General features: G+C 43.2%; 1 protein-coding gene across 1 annotated transcript; it reads left to right on the forward strand.

Annotated features, from left to right (window-relative positions):
• The first annotated feature begins 4696 nt into the window (after positions 1-4696).
• LOC137358262 (probable G-protein coupled receptor 139) lies at positions 4697-5590 on the forward strand. Its single transcript, XM_068024166.1, has one exon. It carries the CDS (start codon positions 4697-4699, stop codon positions 5588-5590), a length of 894 nt encoding a protein of 297 aa, XP_067880267.1.
• Positions 5591-14463: the final 8873 nt, after the last annotated feature.

The following is a 14463-nucleotide window of genomic DNA, read 5'->3' on the forward strand; positions in this document are numbered from 1 at the left end:
GTGCCGACCATCAACCACCCATTTATACTAATCCTACACTAATCCCATATTCCTACCAAACATCCCCACCTGTCCCTCTATTTCCCTACCACCTAGCTATACTAGTGACAATTTATAATGGTCAATTCACCTACCAACCTGCAAGTCTTTTGGCTTGTGGGAGGAAACCGGAGCACCCGGAGGAAACCCACGCAGACACAGGGAGAACTTGCAAACTCCACACAGGCAGTACCCAGAATCGAACCCGGGTCCCTGGAGCTGTGAGGCTGCAGTGCTAACCACTGCGCCACTGTGTCGAGCTTCTTGAGTGTTGTTGGAGCTGCACCCATGCAGGCAAGTGGAATGTGCTTATTCACACTTCTGACATGTACCTTGTAGATGGTGGATAGGCTTTGGAGAGTCAGGAGGTGAGTTACTCGTTGCAGGATTCCTGGCCTCTGACCTGCCCTTGTAGCCACGGTGTTTATATGGCTATTCCAGTTCAGTTTCTGCTCAATGTTAACACCCAGGATGTTGATAATGGGGGATACAGCGATCGGAATGCCATTGAATGTCAAGGGGTGATGGTTACATCCTCACTTGTTCCAGTTGGCACAGCGAGGCCATTCGGCCCATAGAGCCAATGCCGGCAATCCACGAATGTTTCCAGTCAGTTCCAGCACCACCAACTTGATCCCTGTAGCTCTGCAAGTTTATTTTATTCAAGTGGTCATCGTATTTCCTTTTAAAGTCATTGATCATCTCTGCTTCTACCACCCTAGTAAACTTCAACTTCCAGGTCATTACATCCAACTGTTTCAATACATCTTCACTGGATTCCCCCTGTATCTTAGGCCAAAACGTTCAACTTGTGTCACCGAGTCCTTGCACCATTAGTTATTGGGAACAGTTTTCCCTTATCTAAGCCTTCCATAATCTTGTATACCGCTATTAAATCTCTCTTCAAACTCTTTTGTTCTGAGAACTATCCCAGCTTTTACAACCTACCCTTGCAATTAAAATTCCCTCACCTCGAGAAACATTCTGTTAAATCTCGTTTGCACCCTCCAAAAAACCCTCACATCATTCCTGAAATGCGATGACCAGAACTGGAAGCAATACTTCAGTTGGGGCCTATCCATCGATTTTATAAAGTTTCTGAATACCTTCCTTTTGTAATCAGTGCCATACTTATGTAGTTCATGATCCCGTATACTTTACTGACCTCTCTTTCAATCTTTATGTCCTCTTTCAAAGATCATGGTACATGCGAAGCCATGTCCCTCTGTTCCTGCACACTCTTTGGAACTCTGCTATTAAATATATCTCCCTATTCTTTCCGGCAAATGCTCACACTTGTCAGTATTAAATTCCACCCACCACCTGTCTGCTCATTCTGCTAGCCAATCTATGCCCTGTTGCAGGCTGTTCAAATCATCCTCACTGTTCACCATCCCTCTACGTTGGATGTCATCGGCAAATTTTGAGATTCTACTTTGTATTCCAAGATCCAAGGCATTGATATAAAGTAAAAACAAACAGTTTTCCTCGCACTGACCTTGGGGAACATCGCTGTGTACCATCCTTCAGTCTGAGCAGAAACGTTTTACTACAACTCACTTTTATCCTGTTCTTGAGTCACATTTGTATCCAACATGATAGTGAGCCTCCTATTCCAACAACCTTAATTTTGTGAACCAGCCTTTCATATGGCACCTTCTCAAAAGCTTCCTTAAAATCCATAAAAACAACATCAACCACATTCCCTTCATCAATCTTCTCTCGTATTTCAACAGAAATTCATTGAAGTCAGTCAAGCATCATCTGTCTTTTACAAATCCTCGCTGGCTATCATCTCCAACTGTCTGTTGATTACTTCCCTTATAATTGTTTCCAATAACTTACTTACCACTAACGTTAAACCTAACTGGCCTGTAGTTGCTGTGACTGTCGCTACACCTTTTCTGGAATAAGATAGTCACATTTTCCAATCTCCAATCACCAGGTACCTCCTCCACATCCAGGAAGATTGGATGGTTATGGCACGCCTTTCTGCTCCCTGCATCTCCAGTTCCTTTTTCAACCTTGGATGCAAGCCATCCAGCCAAGGTGACGTATCTACCATATGCATAGACTGCCGTTTTAGTCCTCCCACCTCCTAATTTTGACCCAATCCAACGCCTCTACCCTCTCTACTTCGACAGATGTTTTGTCAGATGCCACTTCCTCAGTGAAAACTGATACAAAGTACTCATTATGTAAATTAGCCTGGCCCTGCGCCTCTACGCAGATATTAGTCTCCCTGTCCTTAAGCACTCCAATCCACCTCTTACTACCAACTCTCCATTTACACGCCGGTAGAAGATTGTTCTGCTTTTCTATTCTCACATTCCCTGTTTGACAGTCTGACCTTCCTCGTCATCTTCCCTCTGAATTGATTGTATTTGGCCTGCTTCTCACTCATTGTTTCATCATAATCTCTATCACCCGCGTCATTTCAGGAGCCTTGTTGCTGGTCTCCTAACGTCTTGGCCTTATTTGAATGTGCCTAGATTGTAGCTGAAGCCGCTCTTGGTTAAAGACAACACTTTGTCTGCCTGTTAGTTTTTGGTTCCATTTGAGCCTGGTCAGATCCCTTTCATCTCACTGAACGTTGTCCTCTTCCACTCCAGACGTTCTACCTTAATTCGTTCACGGCGCTTCTGCATTAATGGTCAAAATCCTTGCATGTGATAATCACTCTCACCCAAGTTCTCCCCCAAAGACACTTGGTCCACTTGTCCCACTCATTATGCAGCACCAGATCTAACACTGCCTCCTTTCTAGTTGGGTGGAGAACATACTAATCGAGGGACCTCTCCTGAACGCATTTCAGGAATTCCTCCACCTCCTTACCCTTCACTCTCGAATTATCCTAATAGATAGTTGAGTCCCCCAATATCACCATCTATAATTTTTGCGCATCTCTGTGATTTTCCTGCAAATTTAATCCTATCTCAATCTCACTATTTAGACGTCTATCGAGTATCATTATTTGTGTGGTCATACACTTGTGGCTTCTTAATTCTAACCAAATAAAGCCTGTCCTTTCTCCCTCAAGTACAACCTCCTTTTCCAAAACTGCAATGTCTCCCCTAATCACTGCTGCCTCCCCACCTCTCTTTCACTCCTTCCCTAACTTTTTCGAACACTTTATATCCTTGCATATTAAGCGCCTGGTGCTCACCATTTCTAAATTATGTTTCCATTTTTGCCACACAGTCCTATTCCCGAACTGCTTTTTGTGCTTGTAATTGACCAACCTTATTTACCACACGTCTGGCGTTTACAAACTTACATTGTAATCCTGGATTCACATTCCTCATAGTCCTTCTTAGTCCAATCCCATCGAAGACGGGAGCATTTCCTTCTATATTACTGTCCAACAGTCTCACAATATGCACCTTATTCCTCCTTTCTCCGTCTACATGTTAGTGCCCATCCCCTGCCAATTTAGTCTAAACAGTCCCCAATCACATGAATGAATCTCCTCACGAGGATGTTGGTCCACTCCAGTTGAGGTGCAACCTGTCCCTTGTGATTAGGTGCCTCCTTTTTTTTTTAAAGAGATACAGCACTGAAACAGGCCCTACCGCCCACCGAGTCTGTGCCGACCATCAACCACCCATTTATACTAATCCTACACAAATTCCATATTCGTACCACATCCCCACCTGTCCCTATATTTCCCTACCACCTACCTATACTAGGGACAATTTATAATGGCCAATTTACCTGTTAACCTGCAAATCTTTGGCATGTTGGAGGAAACCGGAGCACCCGGAGGATACCCACGCAGACACTGGGAGAACTTGCAAACTCCACACAGGCAGTACCCAGAATTGAACCCGGGTCGCTGGAGCTGTGAGGCTGCGGTGCTAACCACTGCACCACTCCTGCCTCATTACTGGTCCTAATTACCTGAGAGTTTGAAGCCTTCCCTCCTGCACCATCGTCAAGCTTCGCATTGATACACCTAAACTTCTACTTCTACTCTCACTAATATGTGGGACTGGGAGTAAGCCAGTGATGTTTGCCTTCGAGGTCCTCCTCTTTCACTTCCAAACTAGTTCCTGACCTAGGACTTCAATACCTGCTCTCTCAGTCTCATTGGCACCAAAGTGTATCATTACATCTGCCTCATTCCCTTCCCCTTGTAGAAAGTACTGCATGCTTTCTGTACATCCTTGATCCAGGCACCAGGCGTGCAAAATACTCTTTTGAAACCATGCTGACTGTCACGTGTCAGAGAATCTCTCTGTCAGTCTTTTTATACGAGAGCTAAGTGCTGTGTTATCTGCAAATCTGAAATAAATCCAGAAAATGCAGGAAACAATCAACAGGTCCAGCCGCATCTGTGGAGATACAAATAGAGTTAATGTTTCTGGTTGATGACCCTGCGTTAGAACTGGGAGTACATGGAGATGTCACAATTTGTCGGACACGCAGCCAAAGGTGGACGGGAGGATTATGATCAACAGTAAGTTCAACAATTTCAGTATCATTCGTTTGCCATTTAACTTCTCCTGCCGTCCACCAGATCCCTGACCTTCCCCTGTGTTCTTCCAGATATAATCATTTCAATACATCAATGGGTAGAATAAAACATTTGCCTAAAGCTGGTTCCCAGCCTGATGTATAACTTCTCTTTTTATTTCCCATCCTCACAGCTAACTTGATGACGATTGTGATCCTGTATCGAGGAAAGTGTGGTCTTTCCAAATGTGTCACTCGCTACCTGGTGACCATGGCAGTGATGGATTTACTGGTTGTTTTCCTCGACCTGATATTAAGGCACATTCCAATTGTTTATCGGGAACATTTTCGTTTCATGAATTACATCCGTGTGTGTAATATCCACGCCGTCTTGCTTTATGCCATTACTGACTGTTCTGTCTGGGCCACTGTCACTTTCACCTTTGATCGTTTTGTAGCCATTTCTTGCCAGAAACTGAAGAGAAAATATTGTACTGAGAGAATAGCGGCTGTGGTTCTGGGAACAGTGATTGTACTGTGTTGTTTAAGCAACATTTTCTGGTATTTTGTGTTCAAAAATTACTATCCATTTATCAATTTCCCCTGGTTTTGTTTTATGCCAATTGTTGTTATGAGATCTTTCTTCTGGTTAATAGTGATAGCCATTCATCATCTTCTAAACCCCGCTCTCCCATTTATTTTGATTCTGCTGCTCAATGTTTTCACTGTCAGGAACATTTTAGTGAGTAGCAGAGCTCGCAGGAGACTCCGGGGGAAAAGCATTGGGGACCGTCCCAAAGACCCAGAGATGGAGAGTCGAAGGAAATCCATTATTTTATTGTTTGTTATCTCGTGGAATTTCATATTGTTATGGGCAGTGTTTGCATTGCATTCAATATGGTACCAAATGTTTGTTTTTGGGTATGATACGATATCGCCACCTGATACATTAAACCAACTGGGGTTCATGCTACAACAGCTGAGTTGCTGCACAAATACTTTTATTTATGCCGTGACGCAAACTAAGATCAGGGAGCAGATGAAGGATGTGGTCAAGTATCCCTTCAAACTAATTGTTAAAGTCATTAAAATGTGAGAAGAATTGAAAATCGTTCAACATCAGAACTCATTCCGACATTATATACTGAGAAAGAGTCCTTTCCTGTGGGCCCATTGATTTACATTAATATTGATACACATACTAACACACCAGTCAAAGATCCAGAATACTCAATGCCCTGGGTCATAGACCCTGAACCTGAATATCCTGAGAATGTAGCCTCGAAACCAGAATGTCCTGTGGCATTAAACCTCAACGCTCACTTCCCTGATCAATGACCCTGCACCAACAAGGCTCTGGGTCAGTGACCTAGCACCTGCAACGTCTGAGTCAGTGACGCTGAATCTGTAAAGCCCTGGGTCAATGACCCTGCGCCAACAAGGCCCTGGGTCAATGACCCTGAACCTATAATGCCTGGAGCAGTGACGCTGAACTTGTAATGCATGGGTCAGTGACTCTCTGCCAACAATGCCTCGGTCAGTGATCCTGAAACTAAGCCCTAGGTCAGTGACTCTGACGCGATAATGTCTAGCTCAGTGTCCTTGAACCCCCGATGGCCTGGGTCAATGATTCTGACGGTACAGTGGCCTGGGTCAGTGATTCTGAAGGTACAGTGCCCTGGGTCAGTGACCCTGAGGCCACACTATCCCGTGTCAGTTACAATGAGCTTCAATGCTCTGGATCATTGACCCTGAACCACAAAGCCTGGATCAGTAATCGTGAAAACTCAATGCCCTTCGTCAGTGAGACTAAACTTCAATGATCTGGATCAGTGACCCTCAACCACAATGCGTGTAACACTCGATGCCCTTGGCTAGTGACCCTAAACATCTAAGCCCTGAGCCAATGACCCTGAATCCATAATGCCTGGCTCAGTGTTTTGCCTCTTCGATGTTATTACAGCTGTGTACTCAAAGCCGGTGGGTTGTTGATCACCTCAAAGCTCCATGCACTCATCTTACGGATTTGGGAGGACAATAACTCCCTACAACTTCAGGAATGTGATATTGCAACTATCTTCAAGAAGGGATAGAAATCATGCAGTGGAAAGTTTGCAGTATTTCCCTCTTGTGCACAGCAGGGGAAATCCTGACACTCATTCGCCTGAATCATCTACTTCCTGTGATGGAGGAAATCTTCCCAGAGCCAAAATGTTACTCTCGACTTTCCAGAGGAACCTCCAACATGGTCTTTGTTGCCAGGCAAATCCAAGGACTGGGTGCCAGCGATGTACTGTCATAGTCCCCATACTATTTGCAATCTTCTTGACTGTGGCTATTCACCTCAACAAAGATCAGCTGCCCTCTAGTGTGAGTAGTAAATACCACCGAGATGGCAAAATCTTTAACCTGACTCACCTCCGTGCTTAAACTAAAAAGTGACCACCATAGGCATGCAGATCCACAGTTTGTGGATGACTGCAGTGTCGTTGCCCACACTGCACCAGATTTTCAAGCTGCGTTTGATCTCTTCAATTCTGTATGCAGGAGGTTTGGCCTATCCTTGAAATTTACCAAAACAAACCTGATTTTTTTTTACCGACACCTGGTCGGCCAAATAATCCACCTCCCATCTAACTTGAAGGAGAGACTTTGGAAAATGTTGAGCACTTCCCATTATCTTTCTCAAAAGGCCACCATTGATGAGGAGATCAAACACCAGATCAGCTGCGCCAGCTCAGCCTTCTCGAAACTATGGCCGGGGGTGTTTGACAGCAAAGGCCTTGCAAGTCAAATAAAGTCCTAGTGCACAGAGCAGTTGTCAGCGCACTCGTGTACTGCAGTGAGACTTGGACTATAGAGCAGATAAACAGAAGAGTGTTGGAGCAATTCCAGCTGAAATGTCTCTGTCAGACACTCTGGATTCAATGGGAGGACAGTTGGACAAACTCTAGTGTACTTCTTGAAGCCAGATCCACAAGCATTCAGGCAAAATTCCTGAAAAACCAACTTCGATGGACTGGACACTGTAAAGATGACTGAACTGCGTCTCCCCAGCCAGGTTCTGTTTTGCCAACTCTCAAATGGCCAGGGTTTCCAAGGAAGGACAAAAATAACCCTTCAAGGAAAATCTGAAGGTCTCTTTGAAGTGCGGCAGCATTGACATTGATGGCTTGGAGGAGCTTGCTAAGACTGGTTCAATATGGCGACAACCTGTCCATCAAACTGTGTTATTTTTGTGTCCAAACGCTTTAATGATGAGACAGAGAAGCGGCAGAGAAGGAAAGAAAAGGAAGCAAATCCTACATCTAGTCAGCCATTCTTTTTTTCCAATTCAGTAAACGACTGGATATGCAAATACCTACACTCCTGAAGGTTCACTTCCTATGTCACATGCCCTCAGATCCTGCTTATTTGGAATATATATTTAAAATTAGAAGCAACTTTCTTATCATTCCTGACCGGCTCGTCAGTTGTTGGATGTCGGGGTGCGAGAGTCAATTACCCTTCAATTATTCTTTTGCACTATTGTTCCAAATTCTGAAGTGACTCGAATATAACAGTGGTTATATTCTATTCACTACAATTATGACTTCACACATGCAATGAACAGCAATATCAAAGAACAACAGTAATACCATTAAACACTGCGTAGAAGAGTGATCTCCATGTAATACTCGCTGCCCCAGGTACATTATGTCATTCAATGTGATAAATATCGCTACCATGCCTGGGCACACGAAAATTCCTTATGTTTTCTTGACACAATAAATGCTATGGAGACCGATTTACCCCAATCACTTTCTCAAACCTATTACTTTTCTATCATTTAACAGCTCTGATGAAAGATCACAGACCTGAAACGTTAACTCTGTTTATCTCTGCACAACTGATGGCAGACCTGCTGAGTATTTCCATCATTCTGTGTTTTTAATTCAGCTTTCCAGAATTTGCAGAATTTTGCTTTTATCTTAAACAATCATTATCTCGTAATTACTTGAATGGCTCAATTACAAACAAACAAAAAAAATTGAACCATCTGTCATCCCGGGTCAGGTCAAACACTCACGGTTTCCCACGCAATGACCCAACTCGTAAATAATCCAATGTTAAGACTCAGGCAACGTAAGAAAAGCATGGCAGAATAGGCACCCAGGATTAGGACGACTGCTCATGTGGAGGATAAGCATCAGTAATCCCTCAGAGAATCAGAACAGACCAGCAAGACTCAGAAAAGGAAACTTGTGTTGAATTTGTGAGTCTCGCCTTCTGGAATGTTTTAGTATTTGGTGAGAATGTTGAGCCAGTGTAATTTTGCCCAAATGGGATGAATAGATACTATATGACTTCATTACAACAGTAAGGTCCCGTGTGTACTGTAAATATGGACTGAAATCACAATGTAACTGATCAATTTTCAGCTGAATACTATGACTACAGTTATACCTGCTATCCTGTGAGAATATACATAAGACACGATGTGATGAAGTCAAAGTGGACACTGTTGAATTTGCTAGCTTGATCTTTGTGGGAACACAAGGGTTAACTAAGTTAAAAATATTAAATGGTCAATTCACTTGTACAAGTAAACACTCAACAGAAATGGGTCTGGAATGTCCTATGCGCTGCATTCCTGAGACAAGATATGGACAGTAAATGACCAAAGACCTGGAAATTACAAGAAGGCAGGATATGGAGAATAAAATGGAGTCTTTTAATGACAAGAAATTAGTTACGGGTGAGGCTTGGAATGTAGAAACAAGTGCAATGTGTGTGTGGGGTGGTCGAGGCAGTATAGGAAAAGATATTGATCACACACAGTGATTGATCATGCAGGGAAAGACCCTAACACTGAGCCCAGTGACATGGTGCACGAGGGGAGAGTGAGGGTCAGTCCTGGATATAAGGGGGTCCCTTTCCTTTATCTGACACTGCAGTCCAGATAGCTGGGCCAGCTAGTGGAAGAAGATCCCTCCTGAACGACTGATCATCGAACAGTGGGAACTTGGTGAGATTAAAGACACAGACGAGGTGAGAGTCTGTGGGGATCATTTGCAGCATTGATTTTTCCAGGAATATTCTCTGGGATTTTCGTGCTACTTTACTGGAATTCTATGAAACCTAACCTACGTGTAATCTTTAATCTTGTAGTGCACGTGTAATGTTTAATTTCTGAAAGACATACAGAGTAATGTTTCAGGTACTGCAACAAACTCAAGAGTGTTGGCAATGATTACCTCATCGGGTCGAATCTGTAGTTAAGTTGGACTAGACTTGTGAATAATCCTTTTTAAGTTGTTTTTCCAGCAGTATGATTGTAAATCGATTTGCAGCATCCCATCATATAATGTACACTCCTGTCTATATTGTCTGAATACAGACACAAAATAGCCACAAATTTTGCTATTTATACCGGGGCAGACAGGTGAAGTGTTTATTTTGTCTGTGATTTAACTCGACCCCTAAAGATAACCAACATGGTGGGAGAGAGTGATAGACAGAGAGAGGGACAGAGGTAGAGTAACAGAGAGACAGGGAGAGAGAACAGAGAGATAGTGAGGGATAGAGACAGAAGCAGAGAGATAGAAAGTGCCAGGAGATCCTGAGACACTTTAGAAGCAGGGGGACGGGGAGACAGGCTGTGTGGAGACCCTGGGGTAACATTATGGGACTAGTGACAGAGACACACACACTCTTCCCCTCTATTAATAAAATGATGGGAGGAAGAGAGAGAGAGAGAGAGATGGTTGAGGGAGAAGGAGGAGGAATAAGAAGTCCGAAAGATGCTACACAGGGTGCATTATAAAACAAAATCTGATGCCAAACCCACATCAGGTGAGATTAAGGATGATGACCAAATGTTTGGTCAAAGAGGTTAGTTTTAAGGAACGTCTTTAAGCCGGAATGAGAGATAGAGATGGAGAGGTTTAGGGAAGGAATTCCCCAGTGTTAACAGGCAGTGACATTAATTCCTGATTGCCGGTAGAGATTTGTTAGGAAAGGGTATTGATGTTTACGGAGCCGAGACAGCTCAATGTGGAGAAGGAGCAAATCAGCCATGACCTGAGTGAATGGGCAGGATAGTCTCGAGGGGCCGAATGGCCTCCTCCTGTCTTCCTCAGGGATTTATTAATATCACTGCCAATGTACTGATGGTTTCCTGTTTGAAAAAAGCTGACCAGGTCAGGGTTCTCTCTGGTCTCCCCTAAACCCTCCCGCCAGCCTTGGATCGACTCAAAGATTCATGTCTAATGGAACTGGTCAATGGAGAGAATGTCTGTCTTTGCTGATGGGTTAATAAAGCAGATGGGATCCTGAGCTTTATAAACAGGTATAGAGTGTAAATGTCAGGAAGTGATGCTAAACCTTTATAAAATAATAGTTTGTCCTCGGCTGCAGTATTGTGACCAATTCTGGGACCACACTTTGGGAAGAACATGGAGACTTTTGTGAATGTATAGAAGAGATTTACTGGAACGGTTCCTGGATGAGATTATTACAGTTGCACTGATAGACTGGAGAAGCTGGGCTTGTTCTCCTTTGAACAGAGAAGATGAAAAGGAGATTTTCCTTTCGTGAAACCATGTTGACTTTGTTTGATGACACGTTGACATATTTCCCAAGAGTGTGCAGGTACAGAGGGAGCTGGAGGTTCACGAGCAGTGATCTTTGAAGGCGGCAGGAGATAGGAAGAGAGTAATTAGCAAAACATATGCGATCTTGGCCTTCAGAGAGACACAGAGAGAGAGGGAGGGAGAGATGGGCAGAAAGAGGGAGGGAGAGATGGGCAGAAAGAGTGAGGGAGAGACAGGCAGATTGTAGGAGAACATTTACATCTAACTGCGATAATATCACAAATTGATAGCAACAGTGCACTGAAAAAGCTGGCCACAGACAACAACTAAAGTCATTCACCATCCTGACTTGGAACGATATTGCACTGGGTCACAATCCTGGAACTCCCTTCCGAACAGCACTGTGGGTCTACCTACCCCACATGGACTGCAGTGGTTCAAGAACATGGCTCACCCACCTTCTCAAGGGAAATTAGGGATGGACAATAAATACTGGCCTTGACAGTGACACACACGTCACTCGAATCAATTTTAAAAAATAATAATTCAGCACCGAGCCACTTAAGGGGATATTAGACTAGACGACCAAAAACTTGGTCAGAGGTTGTTTTGAGGGAGTGTCTTTACATAGGAAAGAGAGTTAGTGAGACGGAGAGGTTTAGGAAAGGAATTCCAGAGTTAGGGCCTTGGCAGCTTGAAGGCACGGCCACCAATGGAATGATTCAAATTGGGGATGTTCAAGAGGCCAGAATTAGAGGATCACAGATATTGGTGGATTGTGGAGCTGGAGGAGATTGCAGAGATAGGGAGGGGTCATTTGTGGAAGACAATTCCAAAATTCCACCACCCTTTGTGTGTCGAAGTGATAATAAATTTCACCCTGGGAAGGGTTTTCGACTAATGTTTGATTTTTCGACTGTGCCCCTCGTCCAAGACTCCCACAACTAGTGAGAAGATTTTCTCTCTATCTCCCCAATCAGTTTCCTTTATTATCTTGTAAACTTTGATCAAATCACCCCTTAACGTTCTAAATTCCAGGGATACAGAGTAAATCTCTGTCTAGACTTTCCCATCAAATGCTGCCAAGCCAAGTTATCTACAGAGTAAATCTCTGTCCTCTCTGTTCTATCAAACACTCCCAGGGCAGGTACGGTGTGGGGTTAGATACAGAGTAAAGCTGCCTCTTTATATGCATCTCTTTCTCCTCCTCCATCCAGATGGAGAGAGTAACAGTGAGAAAGACAGTGATAGATATAGAGAGAGAATAACAGAGAGAGGGAAGGATAGCAATGGGGAGAGATTACCAGAGAGAAATAGGAAGAGATTGGGATGGAGAGTGTCGGTCAGTGTTACTGCAAAGCTGTGTGCAGCAGCCTGGAAGGTACCACGCAGGTCCAGTTCCGTGATAAATAACACACGTCTGCAAAGATTCTTAAAAATTTAAAAGGACAGGGCACGGAAAAGATAACTGGCCCTGTACAACAATTAAATTTTCTGGGAACATTGGAGCCAGATGTAGCTCAGTGGGTAATAATCCTGCCTCTGAGTTATACGTTTGTGGGTTCAGGTCTGAACATAAAATCTAGGCTGATGCCACCCAACAGAAAATCAGAACAGACCAGCGAGACTCAGAAAAGGAAACTTGTGTTGAATTTGTCAGCCTCGCTTTCTGGAATGTTTTAGTGTTTGGTCAGAATGTTGACCCAGTAGAATTTTGCCCCTGTGGGATGAGAGTTATCTGAATAGAGATTATAACATCTTATTGTAACATGAAGGTACCGTGTGTACTGAATATAACAATATTTGCAGCGTCCCATCATGTAAAATATTTTACTGGGTGTGGGATCAGGGTTTGATATTTCCAAAACACTGAGGTAAACTCGAACTTTTAATCAGCCTTGGTGATGACGAATTGAAGGAAATTAGTATTAGTAAGATGGTTGGATTGGATAAATTAATGGGACTGAAGTTCCCAGGACCTGATATTCTACATCCCAGAGTGTTGAAAGCGGTCGCTAAGGAGATAGTCAATGCATTGGTGAGCATCTTTCAAAGACATAAAGGGATATGAGGATGGTCTGGGGAAAAGGCACTGAAGTGGATGATCAGCCATGATATTATTGAATGGTGGAGCAGGCTCAATGGGCTGAATGGCCTACTCCTGTTCCTATGTTCCCAAGCTGCTGAAATAGTTTCTCCCAAACGACCCCATCAGTTCCCCTTAATATCTCAACAACTTTGATCAAATCACCTTGATCCTCCTAAATTCCAGGGAAAAAATCCCTAGTTTGTGTAATATCACCTCGTAATTTAACCCTTGGAGTCCAGTTATCATTCTGGGAAATCTACACTGCACCCAAATGGACATGGACCCGCCCCCCACCCCCCACCCCCAAGTCTCTTTGGGCCTCCAGTGTTTCTATCTTTTCACCATTTATAAAGTACTCTGTTCTAGTCTTCTTTACTGACATTGAAATCTATCTACCACAGTTTTGCCCATTCACTTCAGATATTAATATGTCTTTGTAATTTGATACTTCCAGCTACACTGCTTACAATGCTGCCTATTTTTGTGTCATTGGTAAACTTCCAGAGATATGTTTTTTCTGTTGGAAAAAACATAATTCAAATTCACAACAGCCCTGTTTGGGATTTGAACTCCTGCTTTTTCAATCATCAGCTCAGGCCTTCAAATTGAAACCCATAAAAAAGATTCATTTCCCTACTGCTGTTGTCTGACTGTCTCAGGTTTTAAATATTGTTCCCTTCTACTCTTCTTCCATGTGTCTGATGTCTTTGAAGTTTATCAGACATTGGTAAACTACTTCATGTGGTGTTCTGTAAATACCTTCAATTTTGTGTATCTGCAAGGGACACAATTCAAATTCTCACCTTATTGCATCAACCAAAACCTGCAGGTCCATTCAAACACCCCTATTTCCTGTCTCTGCAAAGATAGCTCACATTTCCACAATGCAGGAATGTCTGAATGGAAACAGCTTTTGACACATTTCCCAACATGTTTGCTAACACTTTTCAGGATGAAGCTAAATTCAACTGAGAGATTGCAAGCCCCAAATTGAATCTTTTAGATGTAAAAAGTGACACAAATGAAATTCCCAGATCTCTCTGTCCCTGCACCCATTTTAACATTGCACCATTTAGTTTATATCACTTCTCCTCAGCCTTCCTTCCAAAATGCATCATTTGACATTTCTCAGCATTGAAGTTAACCTGCCATCTGTCTAACCATTTCACCAGACTGCCTCTATCCTCCTGAAGTCTACTACTATTCCCTTCCCTGTTTATTACATTGCAGATGGCACAATGTTGAAGTTATGCCCTGTAAACCCAAGTCCAAGTCATTAATATATATCAAAAAGATCAGTGGTCC

This window comes from Heterodontus francisci, chromosome 49, assembly GCF_036365525.1.
Source record: "Heterodontus francisci isolate sHetFra1 chromosome 49, sHetFra1.hap1, whole genome shotgun sequence".
In the NCBI taxonomy this organism is placed as follows: domain Eukaryota; kingdom Metazoa; phylum Chordata; class Chondrichthyes; order Heterodontiformes; family Heterodontidae; genus Heterodontus; species Heterodontus francisci.